Source organism: Excalfactoria chinensis, chromosome 6 (assembly GCF_039878825.1).
Source record: "Excalfactoria chinensis isolate bCotChi1 chromosome 6, bCotChi1.hap2, whole genome shotgun sequence".
Classification (NCBI taxonomy): domain Eukaryota; kingdom Metazoa; phylum Chordata; class Aves; order Galliformes; family Phasianidae; genus Excalfactoria; species Excalfactoria chinensis.
In genome coordinates, this window is record NC_092830.1 from 25,412,611 (window position 1) to 25,436,126 (window position 23,516).

At 56.6% G+C, this 23,516-nt stretch overlaps 1 protein-coding gene across 2 annotated transcripts in view; it reads left to right on the forward strand.

Moving 5' to 3' along the window:
- Positions 1–1,045: 1,045 nt before the first annotated feature.
- SLIT1 (slit guidance ligand 1) overlaps positions 1,046–23,516 on the forward strand; it is a 31,152-nt gene continuing 8,681 nt past the window's right edge. For both annotated transcript variants that reach the window (XR_011904198.1, XM_072340892.1), the window contains exons 1-18: positions 1,046–1,393; positions 6,969–7,040; positions 7,298–7,369; positions 7,922–7,993; positions 20,067–20,138; positions 20,262–20,333; positions 20,506–20,577; positions 20,693–20,856; positions 20,953–21,100; positions 21,566–21,637; positions 21,763–21,834; positions 21,928–21,999; positions 22,103–22,246; positions 22,348–22,511; positions 22,596–22,619; positions 22,834–22,978; positions 23,096–23,170; positions 23,313–23,456. Coding sequence is in view for 1 of the 2 variants with exons in the window: in XM_072340892.1 (XP_072196993.1) it covers positions 1,176–1,393; positions 6,969–7,040; positions 7,298–7,369; positions 7,922–7,993; positions 20,067–20,138; positions 20,262–20,333; positions 20,506–20,577; positions 20,693–20,856; positions 20,953–21,100; positions 21,566–21,637; positions 21,763–21,834; positions 21,928–21,999; positions 22,103–22,246; positions 22,348–22,511; positions 22,596–22,619; positions 22,834–22,978; positions 23,096–23,170; positions 23,313–23,456 (1,874 nt within the window). In the remaining variant the exon portion in view is untranslated. The remainder of the gene's footprint in view (positions 1,394–6,968; positions 7,041–7,297; positions 7,370–7,921; positions 7,994–20,066; positions 20,139–20,261; positions 20,334–20,505; positions 20,578–20,692; positions 20,857–20,952; positions 21,101–21,565; positions 21,638–21,762; positions 21,835–21,927; positions 22,000–22,102; positions 22,247–22,347; positions 22,512–22,595; positions 22,620–22,833; positions 22,979–23,095; positions 23,171–23,312; positions 23,457–23,516) is intronic.

Below are 23,516 nucleotides of genomic sequence, written 5' to 3' on the forward strand. Positions count from 1 at the left end.
AAGGAGATGTCACAAAAATGCAGACAGATGATGGGAGCCAGCATTTTGGATGGGAAAGGGTTGCCAGTCCACGCCAACCCGGTGCAGTTCCGTGTATGCAAGGTAGCTCTTGCTCAGAGAGAGACCCTGAGCGTACCCTTCACTCTTTCTGCTTAAGGATCATTGGTTTGTTCTGCACTGTATGGGGTGGCACTGATTTAAGAGGCATTCCTGGCCTCAGGACCTGCTGCCATCCCTGCATTCCTCCTCCAAGGAAAGCTGCAGCAGTTGCTCCAGCAGCCAGGGCTCTCCCTGCTGTTACAAAATGCCTGCAAGTTTCTTTACAGCTGGGAGGTTCTGCAGGTGTCATTGTTAACATTAGCCCTCCCAGTTACACCCTCCTGCTTCTCACCTGTGGACCCTGGGGAGGGTGATGCTGAATGCAACATTCATAGTTCTAAAACATCAACAGCTTGGGACCGAGCTCAGAAGATTTCTTGGCTTCGTGGTTTCTTTTTGTTTTGTGTTTCTTGGCATTGAAACAGGTATGTTTTGCTTTTTAGGTAGATTGGTCACAAAGGCTTTTTTGTTGCTTTACTTATCGAGATTTTCCCTTGGAATGGAAAAGGATGCAGACAGCACCTCAGCCGGGACTGTAAGATTTGCTGCTTTGTGCGTGGGGCAAAGAACAGAGCTGAGTTGCACTCGAGCACGGCTGCAGGTTCCCTGCGAGAGGGACTCGGCACCTCTCCCGTCTCACCAGGCCGATGGAGACAGAGCTCATGGGGGGAGGGATTGGGAAATGGTCCAACTGTGCCTGGAGCACGCGGGGATGCAGGAGCTTTTCGTACCCTCCAAAGAGAGGATGCGGATGCCCTGTCCTATCTCTCGTTCCCCGTCCTCTGCCCACCCCAAGCCTTCCGAGCGGAGCCGAGTGGTTAGCGCGGCACAGAGCCCCGACGGTTCCCACTACCGTGCCGGGGGCGCGGGGAGGGGCGGCGGCACAGGGTGGAGGGGGGGGCTCGGTGGGGCGGGTAGGGCGGAGGGAGGGAGGAGCCAACGCGGAGGTTGTGCCTGGGCTGCGGGATGGGGCGGCAGTGAGGAGTGCGGGCGCTCTTCGACGGGGCTGCGCCGTGCCAAACCGAGCCGCGCGCCCGGTGATGCGCAGCGCTCTCTCCGTTTAGCTGCCCGCTGCCATGGCGGTGCCGCCCGGCGCGGCCCCGACCTCCGGAGGGGCAGCGGGGGTCCCGGTGGGGTTGCGGGCCGCCGCCTGGCTCCTGGCGTTCGCCGCGCTGTGCCGGGGCCGCGCCGCAGCCTGCCCGCCGCTCTGCGCCTGCAGCGGCACCACGGTGGATTGCCACGGTACGGCCCTTCGAGCCGTGCCCAAGAGCATCCCCCGCGGCACCGAGCGCCTGTGAGTACCGCGGGGCTCCTTTGTGCGGGGAGCGGCGGGGGGAACCCGTCGGGGGGCTGCGAGCGGGAGTCCGAGGGGACGTGCGCGGAGCGGTTGCGCCCGCAGCGTCCCAACCGTGGCGGCGAGAAGGGATCTGTGCGTGCGCTAGAGCCCAGCGGGGCAGGGTGAGTGTATAGCTGGCTGCGGGAGGGATGTGCGAGGGGTCCCGCGTGTGACTGCGTGTGTTATGTGTGGAGCTGCCGGGGGTCAGATCAGTGCCCAGGGGCTTGCTTGCTCCAGGGCATGTTTACAACGGTGCCCGTAAGTAAGTATGCAGCTGTCCCCACTGTGACCTGTCCTTGGGCACCCGTGCATCTGGAGGGGGCTGCCTGTGGGTCCTCACCATCCTGGATTCCTTTGCACCCCTTTGTCCCTGGTAATCCCTCCTGGAAATGATGTGTGGTGCCAGGGATTGGGTCCTATTCCCGTGCTTTCTGTGCTCTGCAGTGTGAGCAGCCTTCAGCCCCATGAGTCCCCTGCACCAGCATCCCCCTGCTGAGCCCCCCTCATAAATGTTGGGAGGGTCCCCAGATGTCTGTAGTGGACCCCCATAGGGAGAACTTTTATCCTATGGAGTGCAGTCATAGTGCAGACATACAGGTTCCTGGTGTATGGGTGCACCTACTCCCAGTGGGGCTGCTCCCAGCCTCTCTCCTCTGCTTGGGGACAGCGGGTGCCCCCTGTCAGTACGCACCCTGAGCAGTGGCCCTGTGACAGCCACACACTGCTCCTCCTACCCCAGTGCTGTGCTCTGTTGCTCGCTGGTCTGTGAACATGCCCTGTGCTTGCAGCTGGGGCTGGCAGGCAGGGACTGCATACAAGCAGCCTGGCAGCTGCCCTGACTGCACCCAGCGCCAGCTCTGCAGGGCACTGCTTTCATGGGGTTTTCTCTTCTGCCATAATTATCCTCCTCCAAGTGATTATTACCCCATGACTACGAGCTGCTGTCCTATAGAGCTGTTTTGCAAGCTCTGGGGTGCCCATGTCTGGAGCATGGCTTGGGCAGAGCCACTCCTGCACCAGCCCTATTCACTCCCTGGGGAGCACAGTGGGCTTTGCAGCAGCTGCTCCACACTGGGCTGTGCTCAGCATCACCCTAATGAAGGGGATGGGTGGGCTGTGACCCTGAAGTATCTCACTGCTGCCCCACGGGCACATCTTCCCTTGGTCCCGCCTGTATCTGATGACCTGCTGGGCACCCTGCCCATCTCTATGAGGTGGTGTGGGGTTTCTGTATTGTCGTGCAGCTTCTGCTATCAGACCTGGCGGCTGGGCTGAGGTAGATGTGTTGCTCTCTCGTGCGTGTTGTTTGCCAGGAAACTACTCACAGCATTATTGCACACCCTCGCAGGTGCTCAAGGTGTCTGTGCAGAACAGGTCCCACCTCTGAGCAATGCGTTTGTGGTGGAGCAGCTCAGCAGCCAGTTCAGATTCCTCAGAAAGAAGCTGCAACCTCGCGCCCCCGGGCTATGCAGCAGGAGCAGGCTGTCCCCGCTGCCAGGCTGGCCGCCTGTTGCACCATGCATCTGGCACGGCGTCTGCAGGCAGCAGGCTTTCTCCCAGGCGTCCTGCAGTGCCCCCTGGGCGGTGTTGGGTGCTGCTGTATGGGGTCGGGGCAGCAGCACCCGGGATGAGGTCTGAGCTCACATCGTTTCTGGATCACACCCTTTGGTGGCTTTCTCTGGCAGCGACTCCGAAGAGCAGATAGCTCTTGTTGGGTAATTCTCCGTGTGGCAGCAGGATCGGTGCAAATTCACTGCCATCAAATGGCTGCTTCCAGCACGGCTATTTGCTAATGAGGGCTCAATTGAGTCTGATTGCCTTGCACTTGCTTCTGCTTTGGAAGTTTTCAGCTGATGGCAGAGCACTGCCCTCTCACCCCTTTTCCCCCCTCTCCAATGGGCTGAGCCTCACTGTGCACCCCACAGCACCCCATCATTGCCAGCCCAGCGTTGTGCTTCCTTAGGAGCCTTCCTGGACAGAGGAAATTTGCAATTCTATTCCAATTTCTCCCTTCAGCTACGTCCAAGGCAGATGCTGTCTATATATTGCCATGGTAACGCTGTGTTCTCGCTCTCCGTGGAATTGCATGCTGGAAAAATATTAGTTTAAAAAACTATGTGGTGTTTGTATTGATGGAGCTGAGGCTGATAGTGGAGGATCTATTGTCCCCTGGTTGGGAGAAGTCACGGGTAACAGGCAATAAAGCCTGGCGGATTGGCCTCTGGTGACCACTTCTCACCCTGCACAGCAATTGCTTCCCTATAAACCCTTCCCCGCTTCTGTTTTATAGCATCCTTTAAAATAGATATTTTTGCCTTAAACGTGCTGCCACTTCGCTCCTCTGGGGTGATGCATTGTGCTGAGGAAGGGAAGCTGCTCCCGGCTTAATTGCTGGCCCCTTGTGTGCTCTTGCAAATGCCACTGCTGCAGCCCTGAAACATTGGTAGCAGCGGTGCAGGAAGCACCCTATGCTCACAGCTGTACACACTGCACAGCCGGGCTCATTACGCTGCATACATTTGCCTTGAGTTTCATGCTCCCCTGTTTCATTGTTTCCTCTGTCAGTGTTTTCTAATGAATTTTCCTCTGGTAGAACCACGGGGTGGTTTGTGTGAGCTATAAAATGAGGAAGCTCGGGGGGAGTGCAGCCTGCGGAGGGGAGCTGGGGCATCCAGGCTCCAAGGCTCTGCTGAGCGCCTGCCTTCCTGGCGTGCGTGTCGGATGCACTCACCTCTCAAAATAGCAGAGGAGAGCATCCTATGGGGGAGAGAGGCTGCTAGGAGGAGGAAGATCAGAAAAAAGGGAAGATGAATTTTTCAAGCGATGCAGCCAAGGAGCAACCCTTGGCTCAGCGAGTGGGAGAGAAGTGAGCTCCCAGCACACGGAGCTGGGGAGGCAGGGGCACAATGCATTCCCCCACACGGCTTGCAGTGGGGGGGAAGCTCCAGTCCCAGTGCAGGATACCATGGGAGACCTGGAGCTGGGGGCCGGGCATCAGCATCCCCATCCCACATCCCAGCTTGTGGGATGCTTGTGTCCTGCTGTCCCCATGCTGGGAGGGCTGAGCAAAGCGAGGTGTGGGCAGGGTTGCACCTTGTAGAACAGAGAGTGGTTAGAGAAGATGCACCACGATGCTGTGCATCCAACTGCCGGCAGCTAATGGCTCTGGTGTGTAAACCCCAGAGAGAGCTTAGGGAGAGCAGAAAGCCTTTCCGTTCCTCGGCACTGGTGGCACAATCAATGCTGTTTGTAGCGCTTAAAAATTTATCGCAATGCTAACCTGGGTTAGTACCTCATAAAAGCTTACGCAGTACCTCGTGCTCTGGGGGCCGGTGCTGCAGGCTTGGTTTCTTCTTCACTAAAAAGCAATTGTTCTGAAATGAGCCCAGATAGTGCAGAACCCTGCTCTGTGGGGCATCTGTGCAGTGAGGATCCCTCTGTGTTGGCAGTGGGGGGGATTTGTTTCACCAGGGCTGTGGAGGGCTCTGCAGCTCACAGCCTGCGCTGTGGCCCTGTGGCATTCAAGCAGCCAGCTCAAATCTCAGAAAGTCTTGAAAAATGCAATAAAAGTGTAGGATGAAAGGTTGCAGCTGTTCTGTCCCCCAGTGCTGAGCACAGAGGGTCAGTCTGGGGTCTCGCTCTCCTTGGCGTCCCCATTAGAGGGAAGAGAGCTGCTTATGGCGTTTGCAGATGACGCCAGGCTGGGAGAGATGTGAGTGTGCTGGAGCATGGACTCTGTGTGCCAAAAGGGGATGCTTTGCAGTGAGGCACAAATAGGCTGTGCTGCCTCCAGCACTGTGCCTCCCCAGTAAATCAGCGCCGGGGGAAATATTGCTCGCGTTGGCTGTGTTTAAAGAATTACTGCTCAGCATTTGCACTCTCTGAGTTTGTAGCAGAGTTGGTGTAGCTCAGGCGCTGCAAGGAGAAAAGATGCAGCAGAACCCCCGGGAGTGGAAAAAGCCATCCAAAGATAGAAACCAAATATAAACCCAGACTATGCAAATCCAGCAAATGAGCCCTGCGCAGCGCCGACATCCCATCTGGGAGCGGGATGATCCGCCAGCGCCGTCGCGAGGGGATCGCTTGCTGTAATGACTTTCCTCTTCCTGGGGAGAAATGGAAGGGGGTTCTGAAACTTCAAGGTTGCAATGAAAATGACTTGCCCAGAAGCGCTGCCAGGCGATCCCCAAGCACCGTGTGGAGGGAAGCACGGGGGCACAGCATGCAGCCGGACCACGGGAAGCCGGTGCGCTGGGCAGGGCAGGCTGTGATTTATCTACAAGGGGAATGGAGGAGGGAAAATTGGCATGAAGTTAAATAGCAGGGTTGCCTCGGCATCCTTACGAGTAAGCTTTACCTGCTGTTCGTTCCCACTTTGCTGTGAGGGTCATCATTTGCCGCAGCCTGATGCCATGCAGAGCGAGCCGGGGGGCTGCAGAGCCCAAGCATGGGTTTCGGTTTAATCGCCGGGGCTGGGGAGCCTCTATTCATTCCCTGCTTGCATTCATCTGTGTCCTAGTAACGTGCCCCCCCCGCCTCCTTCCCAACACAGGCACACACGGCTGGATAATGGCAGGAGCCTGGCAATCTCAGCCGCTGAATAGCTGTGTAATTATGAGGCTATAACGCCGAGCTGGAACTCATTAGCCATTATCAGCCGTTTCAGCAGGACAATGGTAGCACCCCGGGGTGCGCGGCTGCGCAGGCTGTACCGGGCGGCCCTACATGCTGCTCGCTGCCTCTGGGGCCATCCCAGCAATGACCCCAGCTCGTCGCATGGCCGTGGAACTGGTGGAGGCAGGTGTCAGGTTGGAATGGAGAGAGAGGTTGAAATGGAATGGGTTGGGATGGGATGAGTTGGAATGGATTGGGCTGAGATGGGTTGGGGACCATTCTTCCAAAAGCTTTTCTTCCTTATTTCCACCAAGAGAAGAGGTGGGACACAGGAGCTGACTGGGCTGGCAGAAGTCCTTGGAGTGTGACTTATTCTCCAGGCGGTTGTTTCAGTGGTGTGAGATGGCCGAGCACTGAACCCATCCTAATGCCTGTGGGTGACTTGCAGCTGTGTGCCTGGAGCCATCCTACTTTTCTGGGGGGCAGCTGTTGGTTTTCTCATTGCTCCTGCCCTCTCTGAGTGGCTCCATGAATTCAGGATGAGCCTGCCAGACGTTTGCTGCATTGCCCCATGGGGCAATTTACATCCAAGCAGGAGCTTCTGTCCTCACTGGGCTGCACTCTGCATTTATGATGGCTGCAGAACTCCTGTCCTGGGGGGGCATTAGCATGGGGGCAGGCATGCTGGGAGGGCAGGGCACCTCTTACTGCTCTGTGGTCCCTGAGCAATGCAAGTTTGTGCACTGTTGGCTGCAGTCTGTGGTCTCTGTCCTCTCCAGGGCCAGCAGCCATTCCCAATGAAGGATGCAATGGTCACAGCTGTACTTTGGCCCTTGCCTGTTCTTTTTGTGGGAAGTTTCCAGGTAGCTGCATGGCTCCTGAGTGCTTCCACACTGACCTCTACCTCTTCTCTTCCCAGGGAGCTCAATGGCAACAACATCACGCGTATCCACAAGAATGACTTCTCTGGTCTGAAGCAGCTCCGTGTCCTGTGAGTTCCCAGCAGGAAGCATGATCAGCCTGCGGCACCCAGGGGAGATAGGGATGGGGCTGAGTCCTCTGGGGGTACCTGCTGGTTGGCATCAGCCTTGGGATGGAGCACGGTGGGCTTCCAGCAGGGAGAAAGAGGTTGGATTGAGATAGGGTGATCTGGAATGGGTTGGGTTGAGTTAGGTTGGGAGTGGTTGGGTTTGGTTGGGGACCATACTTTCAAAAGCCAACCCCTTCTTTCCATGTACCTCTCTGCAGGCAGCTGATGGAAAACCAGATCAGTGTGGTGGAGCGTGGTGCCTTTGATGACATGAAGGAGCTGGAGCGGCTGTGAGTGGTGGTGTGCGGGCGGGTGGCACCAAGCAGCCAGTTCTGCTCATTGCAAGCATCCTTTACTTTCTGCATTAACCCGTAGCACATCTGTGCTGCTTGACTTCAAACAGCATCACTGATGCACAGCAGTGTGGGTAGCAAACCTATTGCTGTTTCTACAGATCTTAAAGCCCTTTCTGATGCCTTTGAGGTGAGGGGCAGGTTAAACACAAATCACTACCATTGTTATCAGCTGCGTCCTGCATGTGAACCAGGGAGCTCTAAGGTACAGTTCAGCATTCAATAAAATAGCTCAGCAGCTTAAACCACATCAAGGCTGCTCAAGCAAATATTAGGAGCTGAGTGAGCAGCAGGTTAACAGTGCAGTTAAACAGCAATCAGCATTTAACAGCTTGGAGTCCTGTCTGCATATAATTGCAATATTGTGAGTAAATCTATTAATGCCCAGTTGGCTCCCATTCACCTGGGAGCAGGAGCAACCCAAAGCTGCATCCTGGGTGAGACTGGCTGCTTTCCCCCCTTATCATGACCCTTTCTTCCTTCCTACAGACGGCTGAACCGCAACCAGCTGCATACCCTGCCTGAGCTCCTCTTCCAGCACAACCAGGCCCTGTCCAGGCTGTGAGTACCTCCCTTGCCAAGGATGTGTGGGGCAGGAGGGGCAGCCCCTGGGGGAATTTGTTGTTGATTATTTTTGCCCTGTCCTAAACTTGTGGTGGCTTGGGCTGGGTGCTGAGCGTGGATGGATGCTCCACATCTCTGGTCCCCATGCTGCCAGGATGTGGCTGTGCCCGGGGAGCAATGCTGGCTGTGGCTGGTGCCAGGAGTTGGTTGCCGGTGTTTAATGAAGGGTTAAACTGCCGTGTGGGTTTGCCAGCGTGGGATGTGTGAAATGGTGGCCGAGAGCCAGCGATGGGCCTAGGTAATGGCAGCTGATAGCACAGGCGTTCAATTAATTATCAAATGGCATTTGTTGAGCTCAGCTGTGCAGTAGCACGGCACCAGCAACGGCCCATCCTCCAGCCGCCCGTTGTGCAACAAAAACACTGCAAAACATTAATGTTTCCATTGAGTTCTGCAGCCTCCTGCACTAGGCATTACCGGGTCCCTGGAGCATCCCTTGGGGAGCAGGGGACCTGCTGCTGGCTCTTCTGGCGGCTTTGTTAATCAGGACTGTGCTGGGGACGGCAGGGAAGGGGTGCCCAGTGCAGAGTTCGTCTAGACGCCCAGTCACGCTGCCTTAGCGGGAGGTGAGATCTGAAACCGTGCTGCTGTGGTGATGCCGGAGGTCATAAGGACACTCTGAAACTGCAGCAAGCACGGCTTGGGCTGTGGGGGTATGAGTCAGTGGGGAATGGGTTCAAGGTAAATTGAAATTGGCTCTGCTTGAGCTGAAATCGGAGCCTCTCCGCCAGGCTCTGTGCTTATTGACCTTATGAAATGGATCTGGGGTGGCCCCACCACCCCCTCCCTGCCCCTGGCCATGGGGATCTCTTGCAGGCACGGAGAGAACCTTGCTCAGGTCGGGATGGAGGAAGACTTCTTCCACCTCCTGAATCACAGCATCAAAACTGAACCCAGTTTGGCGGTGCTTTGTGGACTCCCAGCTCTGTGTAAGCTGCAATGAGTTGCTCAGATCTGGGCTGTAGAGATCATTTGTTCTTCAAGATAATGGATGGGTTGGGGGTTTGGATGCAGAGGGCTGTGTGTGAGGCTGGATCCTACCCAGGTGCCCCCAGGGTGGTTCCAGGGGAAGTGGCAGCAAAAGGGCCGTGCAGGACCCATGGTGGCAAGGGACACTGCGTGGCCTCCCTTATCCCTACCCGCCCTAATGAGCGGACAGCTCATTAAGCAGCGCCTCTGGCTGGAAATGGCGCTGATCTGAGGTTTTGCTGGAGTGCGCCTGACCCAGGTGACCCCATCTCAAACCGGGTTTAATTAAACTGTCAGCGCCGGACGGAAGAACAAAGCGTGGCGGGCTGGGGGTGCGTCTCCTGCAAAGTGGCGAGCTGATAAAACATGCATCTTTGCTCCCAATGGGGAAAATCACCCAGGCAAGAAGGTGACCTCTGCAGCTGGGTGCTCTGATAGAGGAAGGGGCACTGCAGTGAGCTATGGGGCAGTTCCTCACTGCCATCCCTGCGTCTGGCCCCAAAACAGCCCTACTTGCCCCTCTGAAGGCAGGCAGAGAAAAAATCGGGCGATGATAAATAACTTGAGAAAATGCAAATTGCCTCCTTCAGAAGGAGACCGCGACTGTGCAGGAGGAAGCTGTGAGCTGCATAGTAGCAAAACAGGGTGACAAGTGAAAAAGGAGCTGTCGGAGGAAGGGATAACAAAGCGGGCCCCGCTCGGATGGGGCTGGCTGTGCGTGGGAGGCGTTGCTTGCGAGACTGCACCAGTGACCGCTCCTCAGAAACCCTGGGTGGGAGAGATGGAGAAACATTGGGGTGAGGTGGTGTGCCCCGATGTTGTTGTCCGGGTGCAGGGGATGCTGTACAGTATGGCCGTTCCGGGTGCTGGATCCCCCTGTGCTCTCCGACAAAGACCCTTCTGTTGGGGACAGAGCAGGGCTGGGGGGGGGGTTGGGCTGGGACACGTCCCCCCGAATACCAATCAGGAGGGGAATGGCTGAGGGGGCTGTGGGGTCTATGTGAGGCAGGACTCCCCCCCCCTGCCAGCTGGGGAGGGGAAAAGAGGCCCCCTCGCAGCCCCCAGGAACAAAGAGTCAGTGTGGCTCGTGACAGCTCTAAGGAAACGCGGGGAAACAAATGTGCCACTAATAGGTGGGGAGGTGACCTCGCAGGGATGCTGCCAGGCAGGCGGCGAGGGGCTGCCGTGGTGCCCCGGCGCTTCCCACCCTCATGCCGGCACCGTGCTCACCCCTCAGATCTACCACACTGCCTCTCAGCACTGGTACACAGCTCAGATTTAACTTTCCCAATGCAATTAAGGCAAAGGAGCTGAAGCGAGAGGGCCCCTCTGTCCCATGCAGGGCAGCCCTGCTCACCTCCCTGCCCCAGTAAATGGGAATCTACCTCCAAGGAAAATGAGCGAACAGCAAAGACCCGTCTTCCCAGTGCTGGGTGCATGGGAGCACTGCACGTTGCAGCCCGCGCTGCCTGCACTGTGCCCCGTGTCACCTTTGTTCCTCTGAAAGAGTTACAAAGTGCTCTCAGGAGCGGATCCCTTTGTCTGTGAGTTTTGGTGGCAGAAGAAAGGCATTTCCTCCCTCCTGCTTTAACGGCTCTGTTCATAGGAAGGCTCAAAGCAATTTTAAAGCATTGTGAGCAGAATTTTCCTTCGGTAGTTTGATTTCCAGGACGTAGGAGAAAGGAGCATTGTGTGGTGCTTTTAAAGGAGATGGTAACTCAGTGCCCCGGCACGCATATCCCGCAGATGTGGTTGGTGATGTGTCGTGCATGGGGGTGGGTTTGGGGAGGTGTGGGCTGGTTCTTTGGCTGTGCTAAATGAATGATCATCCCAGGCTTATCCTCACTTAACCAGCCAGATATTGACGGCCGTAGTCCCCCATAAGAGCTGTGGATTACAGGGTCATACCCACCCCCTCCCCCAGGTTTTTGCACCTCCCCGAGGCACCGGTCCCCGTTTGTGTGTGTATTTTGCTTCAGGACAGGAAAAGCTGGATAAATTTTTACTGCTCCCGTGGGAGCCGTTTGTAACCAAAGATGTCTTGCTCTCATCTTGTCCATAAACCAGGAAATGGCAGTAGGGGCATACAATGTGTTCCTCACCTCCCCCCACCCTCCCTCCAGTGGGAGAAGGAGTTTGGGGCAGATTTGCTCAGAGAGTCGTTCAGATCCCAGGGCTGGAGGCAAGAGGTTTTCTTCAGGTGAGAGGAGCTCGGCCATCCTTTAAGTGTTTGGGTAGTGATGGTCCCAATAGCCCCAAAAAAAACCACTCTCACCCCCCAGACCCATCCAGTGCCAATTTGGAACCTGCATCTCATCCCTGTGCACAGCAATGGGGGCTGTGGCACTCAAAGGAGCTTTTGTCCAGCCCTCATCCCCACAGGTGGGTGGGCATCTCTCCCCCAACCCCCCAATCCAAGTTCTGGGCTTGGGATGCTTGTTCCCAGGGGCCGGCGCTATTGTGGGTCGCCTGGGCAACGGGGTCCTGGGGATGCGGGTTGGGGCCTGATCCCATTGTGGCACCCACTTGGGGTGTTTTTTGGGGGGCTTAAGGTCCAGATTTGCCACAAGCTGCCATGTACATCCATGTGTTTTGCTGGGTACGTGCTGGTCTGTGGCAGTGGCTTTTGCATACAGGATGAAAAGGGAAAAGCCAATATTCCCAATGCTCGGTGGCATTTCCATCACTTGCTCTCAGACCGGAGGCATTTCCTCATCCTGCTCCGCCTCACTTGCTCTCTTCCCCATGGGCACAGCAGCGTGTTGCTCATTCCTGCATCCCGCAATTTCACAGCATCCCCGCAGCCGGGTGTTAATGAGATTAGACCCGAGCTTTAAGATGTCTCTCTCTATCCTTTGCCATCCAATTACACAGCCTGCATGCTATCTGATTGCCTGCAAGAGGGGAGGACTGGCTGGGATGGGAGGATGCAGCTGGTCTTTCTGGGTATCCGAGTGGGTTTCTTTCTCTCTCTTTTTTTTCCTTTCATTATATTTTTTTTTCCTCATTCTCCCCCCTTGGCTTTGAGCTGCTCCGTTCAGCTTTTTCATCACCGCTCGAGGTGGCGGCTGGGCAGAATTTGTTTAAATTAACTGCTTCAATGGTAGCATTTGTGTGTGTTGGGTTGGGGGGAGCTCAGACAGCACCAGAATGGATGAGGGGGATTAAAGGTGCCTAATGGCTTCCAGATGGGCATCCCGGACTGGGAAACAGCCTCACAATCCAACCCCAGTCGGGGGGTTAACCAGAGAGAAAGCAAAGCTTGGCTTCTCCAGGAGGCTCCCAGTCCAGGGGAGAATAGGTCTGGCAGGGCAGGCAATTCCCTATCCCAACAGGACCCCATAGGGATGCACAGAGCCCACTCCTTGCCTGGAGAGCAGCAGGTCCTCCATTGGGGTGAGTGCAGCACTGCCAGTCCCAGCGGCGGCAGCGACATGGACGGCAATCAGGGAGGAATTAAAGGATAATTAATGCCAATCCACATGGAAAATTGCTCTCGTCAAACAAACCAGATCTCTCTTCTTTTTTTTTTTTTTTGACGAGCTGACAAATTGGGTTGATAAGTAGCACCGGCGCTGACATGATATACCGAGACTTCTGCAAGTCATTTTCCTCTTGCCTGAAGGATATGGCAGTGAAAACATTAATATTCTGCAAAATCAGCATAGCAGCTCTGACAGAGTGATTCACTGGTGGCCTCTCAGGGAAATCACGGCTGGGCTCTGCTCCTGCCCCATTGGGTTCCCCATCCCTTGGTGACAACATTGAGTTTGGCCAACCCTCTGGCTGCTTCCAGTGTATGGTGAGTGCTGTGCGAGCAGTGTGGCTGGGGAAGAAACCACGGGTTTGGACGTATAGGGGAAAGGACTGGGGCTGGTGGTGCAGCACAGCGCCCATCCTACAGCATGAACGGGAGTGCGCAGCTCCTCTGTAACACCCACACTGGCATCAGCCGCACGCGAGGTCCTTCAGCTGGGAAAAATGTAGGTCAGGGCTCCAAGGCGGGGAGCAGCATCTGGGGATGCTGAAAATGACTTAGCAGCGACACAGCCTGCTGTGGGATGTGGGGTTAGAGGAGAGGGGTGGGCAGAGCGGGATGGGGGTCACTGCGTGGGATGTGAGCGTTGCTTCTGCTTTGGGGCCCAGGCTTCAGAGATGCTGGGAAATGAGACAGCGATTACTGGGGGGATCTGGAAAAGCTGCCTCCAAGTGAGGGGAATTGCAGCGTTTGGCCTATTTAGTGCTTGTGGGAGTAGGCTAGGAGGGGTTTCATCGCTGCCCATGCATACCTGTGATGGGAGAAGCCAGAATGTAAACGTGTCACTAATTCTCTTAAAAGTAAATAAAGGGAAAATAAAGACAAAAAGCATAAAATTGCTTGGTAGCCGGAGGCTGAAAGCAGACAAATTTGGAGTAGGCATAAATCTGGCTTTTGAACCAAAGAGAGCTTCTCAATACTGAGCACTCAGGGGAGGAGGTGGACGCAGTGTCCTTTGCAGCCCGCTGCTCCCCAGTCCTCTGCCTGCAGGAATTCCTCCGCACGCTCCGGGGATCTTTGTGTTCCTGTCCATGTGGCCGGGCTTGGGTTTTGTTCTTGTTTTGTTGTGGGTTTTTTTTGTGGGTGGTTTTTTCTTTTTTCCCCCTCCAGCCTCTTCAACAAAGGCACCTATTCTCCCCTCCCGCCCTGGGGAATTACACACCAAGCTGCCCCTCGACATGGCAAAAAGAAAGGCCGGGAGAGGAAGCGGTGTGTGGCTCTTTGTGTCCCTTTTGTGATGCTGCCGCACAGCGTGGCCACCCAGCAGCACCAAGGTAGGGCCTGAGGTACAGCCCCTGCGGGGAGCTGGGGGTGCTCCTGCCCAAGGTAACAATCTCTGTGGTCTGCACAGGGGAATGGGCAGGAAAGGACTGTATTCCAGCCGCCCTCTCAAGGCTGAGCACTGAAGTGGGGGTGGTCCTCCTGCTCTGATAGCTTTAAGCATGCTAATGGGGAACAGCTCTGCGTACAGCCCGTGTTCAGCCCTCATGGATGTTTGCTCAGAGATGCAGTGTTAAATATTTATCCTCCCCTCCTCCTCCCTCTCCCCCACAGCACGCATTAACAATAGCAATCGCCCCGGCCTCATCCCCCTTGCCAGGAGCATGTGGCTCCCAGACCAGGGCAGTGAGCATTATCGTTTGTACCTGTGAATTATTGATAAGGGATAGGATAGTTCTTGCAGTGAAAAAATAATGAGGGGCACAGGCTGTTGTCAGTGCTGCTGCACATCCCTTTCCTACTGCAAAGCAGGCGGTGGGACCACTTCCCCAGCTGTGCACAGCATCTTCATGCCCCAGTCTGTCCCTGGATTGCAGATATGAGGCTGGGATGAGGGGGTTCTGCACCAGCTCAGGGCTGAGCAGAAGGCTCGGTGCCCAACTGCAGAGGGAGGTTTCTCTCCAGTTGCTGCCTTATGCAAGGCTCTGGGATGCTGCACAGAGGCTGCAGATGGCTGGGGGGGATCTTGTCACGGCAGATTTTCTATCAGGGTGTCTTTTTAAGCCAGCCCAAAGCCCATCTTTGATGCACTTAGATGCTGAATCCCAGGGGTTTAGCAAGAGGGCATTATCACGCTGAGCCTGGCCTGGTTTGGGATTGCATCCCCCATCCCAGCCTGGCTCTGAGCTATGCTTCTGTGGGGAAAACTCAGCTTTTGCAGTAGGAGCTGCTCTGCTCCCTGCCTCCACATGCAGAAAAGGCAGCCCAGGCTGCTGGATATTAACTTTGAAGTGTGAATTTCAAACACCCTGTGAGTTTGCAGACCTGGTGCTGTTCCCCTCCTTCGCTCCCAGCTGTTTCTGTTACAAATCTCCTGATCTCTGTATTGCTTTCAGGGGAAGAGCCCTGCACTGGCACAGCTATGAGCTGGGCTGGGCTACATTGCCCAGCAGCATTCCATGGCCCTTGGCTCCATCCCAACAGTCCCACCTGCATGGGCTGCATGTGAGGATGAGCCCAAAGCCATCTGCTTTTTAGCCAGAGGGTGTGCAGGGGGATGGCTCACCCTATGCTGAACCTGCAGGTTGCCACTGGGATGTTCACGCTGCACACCACCGAAAGGGCTGCAGCCTTTGTGCTTCACCAATCCCAAACCCCACTGAGAAGCAGTGCCAGAAGAATGGGCCCTTCTCCCAATTTACATGAAGCGATGTCCCAGATTTCTTCCCAGCCGCGAAGACGCATTGTTCCCTGGCAGCGTTTCAGTGGCGGAGCCAGCTAATTTGCAGCATTTTACATATCTAATATGTTGTCAAAAATGCTTTTAAATCCCTATAATATTTAATTAGGAGGCAGCTTTTGGCGTATTAAGTGGGAATGGGGCTGTCTAATTACTTACTGGTGATTTCATACCCATGAATGTAATTAAGTTGGGTAGAATCATCCAAGAGACACAGGAGCAGGCAGAGCCCCTGGCAGACCGGGGTGTATTTTTAGCCCATGTGTTGGAATTTGAGTGTTTTTTGGAGAAGAGAAAAAGGGGTGCAGAGCAGCACCGTGCCACCACGGTGGGGGGAGTTTGCCTCACCCCTTCCCAGAGGTGGGAGCAGGGCTGGGAGCCGCCACCACAGGAGTGCCACTTCGGCCGGGTGGCTCAGCCTGGCTGGTTCGGGCTGCTTGGTTCAGCTTCATTCACACCTCGGAGGAATCCAGGAGGGCTGGCAGGGCTGCCTTCACACTTATTAGCAATTAAAAGCCTCAGAGGCTGGGAGTCAATTAGCTCTGAGCTCAGCAAACCCCGGGACAAGGCTGCTAACGAGAGGCCCAGCCAGCTCCCCACAGGGCTCGGCAGAAGAGCTGTTTGCTTTTTCATTTACGCCTTGGAGGAGCGTTGCAAGGCTGCATGCTGCAGGGTGCAATGCTCCCCTGTGCCCAGCATGGCTCCCGGCATGGCACACTGCCTGCACCCAGCAAAGCCCAGCCCAGCACGGTGTATGGGGCTGCGATGGGCACCCTGGAGCCACATTGGCTGCGCGTCGGGCCGCATGCCCACTCCCCTTCCACGGGTAAGGAACTGCTGGAACAAAGGGACGGCATGGGGAGGGGGCGGTGACAGCCAAACAGGGCGTGCAGCTTGTTATTTTGCTTGTGTTGCTATTAGAGCTGCTGCTTTTAACTTGTTTCCCCCTCTGAAGAGGCTCCAGGGTGGGTGGCAGATGTTTTGTTCCCCCTCCGTCTCCCGCCCACCCTCTCCTCTATTCGTCAGCCAGCTCCTCTGTTAGCACAACACCCTCCCTCCTGCGGAGCTGAGGCCCTGTGCTTCTGCATGTGCAGCTCAGCCCACGCAGGAGCCACTCAGCAAAACCTAGACTGCACAGTGTGGTCATCGCACATCCCCGTGTCCTCCTGTGCCCACATTGAGTCCTGGTGCCCCTGATGCACCACCACTTGCCACAGTTGCTGTTGGCACTGAGAGGCTATGTGTTGGTGGTGGCCATCCACCTGTCTCCCTGGCAGGACAATTGCACAGCTTGGAGCTGCCCAGGTTGCATGTTGGGGTGCAGCGATGGGCACATAGTTCTGTGCATCCCACCCCCACTGCGTAGACAGGCTCATGGGGCAGCACACAGCCTCATTGGCTGCATGCAGGTCACGGTCTCCCCAGTACGCTGTGGGCTGCGGCACCAGGAGCCAGGAGGATAATGAGATCTTAATAGTCCAATTATAGCCCATCGATTTACTCAGCACATAATTGTCAGTGGCTGGGGCCACCTGACGAAGCTCCCGCTCCGGCTGCCAATGGGAGGATGGATGGATGCTCCCTGTACCAGCCAGCTGCTCGCCCTTCAACCTCCATAGGAGCAGCCCCAGGAGGGGCAGAAAGAGGTTAGAGTTGCAGCTGGGCAAGGGGTGCCAGCATCAGGGTCACCCTGGGTTCACATCCCCCATGAGTATCTGGTGGGGATGGGGTGTGCTGCAGGTCCTTCTGCAGCAGGATGACGGGAGGAGGGATTCTGGTTGGTGACAGTCCCTTCCAGCTGATTGGTGGCCGTGCCCAGGTGATGCTTCCAGAGGCCATATAATCTCTTTCCTCTGTTATTAGCACCAATGCTTTGAGCTCCACTGTCCCACACACAGCGGGTGGTAGATGGCAGCTGGCAGTGCACAGACCCCTGCTGACCTCAGGGGTGGCACTTTGAGGCAGAGATGGTGTTGCCCCATCCCCTTGGTCCTGCTGGCAGCTGGACTGGCGGGGCCCATTAAAAATCCAGCAGCCTGACATCATGCTGGCACTGCGGGGTGCTGGCGCAGGGTGCAGCCACTTCTCACCTGCGCCTGCAGGGCTGTGGCAGGGAACCCCGGGGGGACGTGTCTGTCAGCAGCTGATGCGAGTGCTGATGGGTCTATTGATCTCCTGTGTTGCAGCAGGCTTGTTCTGTCCCTTCGCACTTGCTCCTGTCATCTGTCAGGCGGTGGAGGTGATGTGAGCTGTGCTAGTGGGGCAGTCCCTGATGTCTGACCCTGTGCTCTGGGACAAATGGCACACGTGGGAGCAGCAGGCTGCATCACAGCACCATGGTCAGGTGGCTGATGGTCCGTCCCAGGTGTCTTGGAGAGCTCACAGACTTCTCTGACAGGACCTCATCCAGTGCAGCACCCATAGTCTGGGGTGTGGGAGCATCTCTCCCAGTCTAGAAAGCCTGTGTAGGGTATGGGGACCCCTCCAGTACTCACCTCACTCACCTCAGCTAAGTTGAGGAGCCATGGCCCCAAGGATCTATGGCATGGAGATCTAAGGTACAGGCATCTATGGCATGAGAATCTATGGCACGGGGAGCCCCGAACTGGAGGCTGCCAAGCCCCACAGCACTCTTGGCAGGCAGTGGGGGGCTCAGGGGCCACGGGGCCGACACCACTAGGAAGCGATTTACCTCCCCGCTGCGTCCGGCCCTAATCCCCTGGCGGCGCGCAGGGAGCCAGCTCTCCAAACAAGGCTCAATCAGGTTAAAGTGTGAAGTCAGGATTAGGAGGGAGAATGGGAGCGTGGTAATAGCCTCGGCCTCCCCGCCACCGGCCCGCTGGGCTCTGGCGGTGGAGATTAATGCAGCCAGGGTTTGTTTGCCTGAGTGGGCTCCCCACTGGGAAGTGATGTCGAACAGTTTTGCTCGGGTGCCCCGCTAAGCGTCGGGCAGGGCGGCGTGCCGGGGGGTTGGCTCCTGCTGCCGAGCCCCTGCCAGCTCCGTGGGGGCTGTGCACCGTGCCTGGCACCGCATCTGGCACTGCGCCGCAGCACTGCAGGGAGCCATGTGGTGCCCGTGGCCAAGGGCTGGAGGGGCTGCGGGTGAGCCAGCTGCTTGGGGTCAGGAGCTCCTGAACTCAAGGCTTTTGGAGCGCTGGGCAGGAGTATTGCGTGGTGGCATTGGCACAGCTGAGGGTGCTGCAAGCCGTGTGACAGAGAGAGGCGAAGCCGTGCCATCTGCTGTTTCCTCAGTGCCAAAGTGTAAAGCAAACATAGCTGGGAGCGATGCAACACCAGGAGGGAAGGGGCTGTGCCTTATTCTAGTGCTGGGCACCGAGGATCCTGCAGGCAAAGCATGTGTTTGTCATGTTGTCAGCTGTGTGACTGTATGGGCAGTGAGACCCGGCACTGGGCACTGCTGAAAGCCTCGCATCCAGCATCTGTCCCACTTGGCTTTGGCACCCGAGCGGCAGCATTTCGTTAGTATCTGTCACAAAAAGCTGCAAAGGGGGGAGGCCTCACAAAGTGCTCTGCAACCCCCACGCTGCATTGGGCTCCCGAGCCATAAGTGAACAGCTTGCAGGTTGTGGGCATGCTGGAACCGCTGTGCAAAGTGAGTGTGCAACCATGAGCCAGATTTGTCTGGGGGAGCTGGATGCATTGCTGGGAGCAGAGTGTGCTGGGAGCTTCCCCTGCTTGGCAGCACTGTGACTGAATAAATGGTGAGGGACAGGAGGCTGCACCCATGGAAGTACAGTGCAGTGACTGCATGGTGAGGGGCAGAGGTGAGTGTATGCTGGGGGTACCTGTGGCTTTCTTTCTGGGTGAGCTTCCTCAAGCAGCCACAAGCAGCCACAGTGAAACATGAGTCCTTATATGAAGGGAGAAAGGGCTTAGGGCAATGCTGCCTTCCTGTTGCCCAGCTGTGTGGTGTGCTTTGGCCCCATGCAGCTCAGAGTGGGAATAAGGCTGGGGCAATAGCTGGGTGGTACCACCACACCAGTATCAGTACCTGTACTGATACCAGTACCACATGCACTCACTGGAGCCTGCATCCCACAGAGTTACTCTCCTAGCAGTTGGCTTCCAATGATGCAGTGCAGTAGGAAGGAAGCTGTGCATCTGGTCCCAGATCACAGCCATGAGGTGGCTGGACATCCCACTAGTGCACTGAATTAGCTTGTTTTCTTTGGATTCTCCTTTCCTTTTTGCATTGGTGCAAGCAAGGCTGATGGTTCCTTCTGGAAAGGTTCCCTTCCTATAGTAAAGGTGCTTTTGGCTGGAAAACCCCAGCTTGGTTTTACTTCCAGGTGTTTTGCACACACTGGGAAATGCTTGGTGTGTTATCTCAAGGAATTGGGGATGTGGATAACAGCATGGATGCTGTCCCACTGTCCTGACCCAGTCCCACTGCAGTGAGATGTCAGGAATGAGCAGAGCAGGCAATTACATGGACAGCGATAAATTAATGACCCCATTATTTGTGCCCTCTACAGCACGGGGCAGGCTCCATGGGAATGCCTGCTGGAGCCACTGAGTGTAATTACCAGTTAATCAGCGGGGACCTGTAATTATAGAAGACACAGGGTATTTAAGCACTGTGAGTTTTCCCAGAGCTGTGCCCTGCTATTCCATGTGTTGGAGCTGGAGATCCCAGTGCTGGACAGCCCCAGGCATGTGCAGCCACCCCAGATGAAGCCATGTCACCCCAGCATGGCTGTGGGGCTGCAGATCCCCGGGATCTGTTGTGGTCACAGCAGTCCCACGGAGTGCTCTGCCTTGCAGGCAATGCTCATTTTCTTTCCTGCCTCTTTCTCCCACAGGGACCTGAGCGAGAACTTCATCCAGGCCATCCCCAGGAAAGCATTTCGCGGGGCCACAGACCTCAAGAATTTGTGAGTGACGGCAGGGATGGGCACGGGCTGACATGGAGAGTTTGGGTTGGCTCAGTGGCAGGTAATGTGGGAAACTCTGCCCCTGTGCCATCCCAGCCATGCTCCTGCTGCTTTCTCCTGCAGGCAACTGGACAAGAACCAGATCAGCTGCATCGAGGATGGGGCTTTTCGGGCTCTGCGGGGCCTGGAAGTTCTGTAAGTGGCCAGGGGTGGCTGGAGTCCCCAGTCCACACCTCTCCATCCAGCCACCTTACACCGGGTGGTGGGTGGGTGCCGCTGCTTCTGGGGGTTTTGTGCCCCCTGAACCACCTCCAGCTCCCATTTCCAACCTTCCCACCCTGACCTCCCTCCCTCCGCCTTCCTGCAGGACCCTGAACAACAACAACATCACATCCATCCCCGTCTCCAGCTTCAACCACATGCCCAAGCTGCGAACGTTGTGAGTGTGGGGTCTGTCAGGGCAGGAGGGGCCGGAGGGGATTGGGGAAATGGGGGCAGCTGGGAGCAGTGGGTAGGAGCCATCCCACAGCACTGACTGCCCTGGCCACCCGCAGCCGCCTGCACTCCAACCACCTGTTCTGTGACTGCCACCTGGCCTGGCTGGCACAGTGGCTCCGCCAGCGGCCCACCATCGGGCTCTTCACACAGTGTGCGGCCCCAGCACAGCTCCGCGGCCTCAATGTGGCTGAGATCCAGAAGAACGAGTTCAGCTGCTCTGGTGAGGGGTCCCCGGTGCTGGAAACCAAGTGTCCCATTGATTCTGCCCACCCCTGACCATGGGCTGGGACTCATCCCATGGGATCTGTCCCTACAGGACAAGCAGATGGAGCGCATGCACAGCTCTGCAGCTTGTCCTCTGGCTCCTGCCCGGCCATGTGCACCTGCAGCAATGGCATTGTGGACTGTCGGGGCAAGGGGCTGACAGCTATCCCCGCCAACCTGCCTGAGACCATGACGGAGATGTGAGTACGGGACCCCACAGTCCTCATCTGAAGCTGGGGGACATAGGGACACGTCTCAGGGCTCAGCCACCCGGCTCTCACACTGCCCAGCTTTAGCCCTGGATTTAGCTGTATTAAAAATGTAAATAGAGAAATAATCTCCTTACGGGAATCCAATTACAACGCAAAGCCCCCATCGGGATGCGAGGCAGGTGGAGCACCCCCAGACTCATGCTGCTGGGTCAGTAGATGCTGCCCCAGCCCCCAGCGCTGCCCCTGTGCCCCCTGTCACCATGGTCCCCCCCACATCACCCTCCCTAATAGAAAAAGCCCCAGTTACAAGATGCAAGTTGTCCCTGGGCTAAAAGATCCTGTTTTTTGGGGTGATTTAATGCAAGTTTGGGGTCTTGCAGCCCCCCAAGCTTGTCATTGGGGTGCTGGGGCTCAGCCAGCCCCCAGCCTCACTTCTCCCCTGTCTCTTTGCAGACGCCTGGAGCTCAACGGCATCAAGTCCATCCCCCCGGGAGCCTTCTCCCCCTACAAGAAGCTTCGTCGGATGTAAGCTTGCAGCACTTCTGACCCCAGAACCCCAAATCCTGCTTCCACGAGCACCTCAGCAGGAGGATAAGGCTGTGGGGTGTGGGGACAAGAGGCTCAGCCTACTTTCTCCCCTTGGGTTTCAGAGACCTGAGCAACAACCAGATCTCGGAGATCGCCCCTGATGCCTTCCAGGGTCTGCGCTCGCTCAACTCGCTGTGAGTGCTCACACCGGGGGCACAGAGGGCACCCACTGGGTGCTGCCTCACACCACTGCCACCTGTCCTCCTGTTGCCATCCCTCCTCTCTAGGGTGCTGTATGGCAACAAGATCACTGACCTCCCTAAGGGCGTCTTCGGGGGACTTTTTGCCCTGCAGCTGCTGTAAGGCTCTGGTGGGACACTCTGCGAGGATACCTTTAGTGCTGTGGGTCATGGCATAGTAAAAGGACACAGGGTTGGCATCACTTCCCTCCCTCTCTGCCAGGCTCCTCAATGCCAACAAGATCAACTGCGTGCGCGCAGATGCCTTCCAGGACCTGCAGAACCTCTCACTGCTCTCGCTCTATGACAACAAGATCCAGAGCCTGGCTAAGGGCACCTTCACCTCACTGCGTGCCATCCAGACCCTGTGAGTGCCTGTGTGGCTGCAGGAGGGCATCCCAGAGGGTCCCAGCACGGTGGTTGTGGGTCTTGGTGCTGGCCACCAGTGACCTGCTGTCCTTGATGCAGGCACCTGGCCCAGAACCCCTTTGTCTGTGACTGCAATCTGAAGTGGCTGGCGGATTTCCTCCGTGCCAACCCCATTGAGACCAGCGGTGCCCGCTGTGCCAGCCCCCGGCGCCTGGCCAACAAGCGCATCGGGCAGATCAAGAGCAAGAAGTTCCGCTGCTCAGGTGAGCACCACCCTTGTCACCTCTGGGGGCTGCAGCCAAATCTCTGCTGTGCACACAGTGCTGATGTGCTTTTTCTTTCCACAGCCAAAGAGCAGTATTTCATCCCAGGTAAGGGGGGAACCATGTGTGTGTGTGTGTGTGTGTGTGTGTGTGTGTATAATGCCGGCTGCTGTACCCAGGACAGATGTCCAAGTGGATAATGTCCCCTTGTGGCCCTTCCTTTACTCACACTGCGGGCTATGGGTGCACACTTGGGACCAGCTGAGGTGTGGGAGAACTCAGCCAGTTGCAGCCCCAAGACTCTGCCCTCTCTGGCACACAGGGACAGAGGATTACCAGCTGAACAGTGAGTGCAACAGCGATGTGGTGTGCCCCCCGAAGTGCCGCTGTGAGGCTGGCGTGGTGGAGTGCTCCAACCTGAAGCTCACTAAGATCCCAGAGCGTATCCCACAGTCCACGGCTGAGCTGTAAGCACCGTGCCCTCCCCTCCTGCAGTCACTGTGTCACCGGCGCTGGGTTTTGCTGAGGGTTTGGTTTGTGCCAGGCCCTTCGCAGCCATCTCTTTTCCCTGCTGCCCACCCCAGGCGCCTGAACAACAATGAAATCTCCATCCTGGAGGCCACAGGGATCTTCAAGAAGCTGCCTCACCTGAAGAAAATGTGAGTATCCGGAGGCACAGGGGGCTGGGAGGCTATACGGAGACATGGAACGGGGCATGAAAGGGGGGCACCACCCAAGCTGCAGGACCCAGGGAGAGGGAGGGATCAGGATGCAGCCTGATGGTCCCTCCCCTCCCCACAGCAACCTCAGCAACAACAAGGTGTCGGAAATCGAGGATGGGGCATTCGAGGGGGCTGCATCGGTCAGTGAGCTGCACCTCACCGTCAACCAGCTGGAGTCAGTGCGGAGCGGCATGTTCCGGGGGCTGGACGGGCTGAGGACATTGTGAGTGTCCCTGAGCTGTGGGGGTGAGGCTCTCCCTTGCTCCCACTGCCCCTAGCCTTG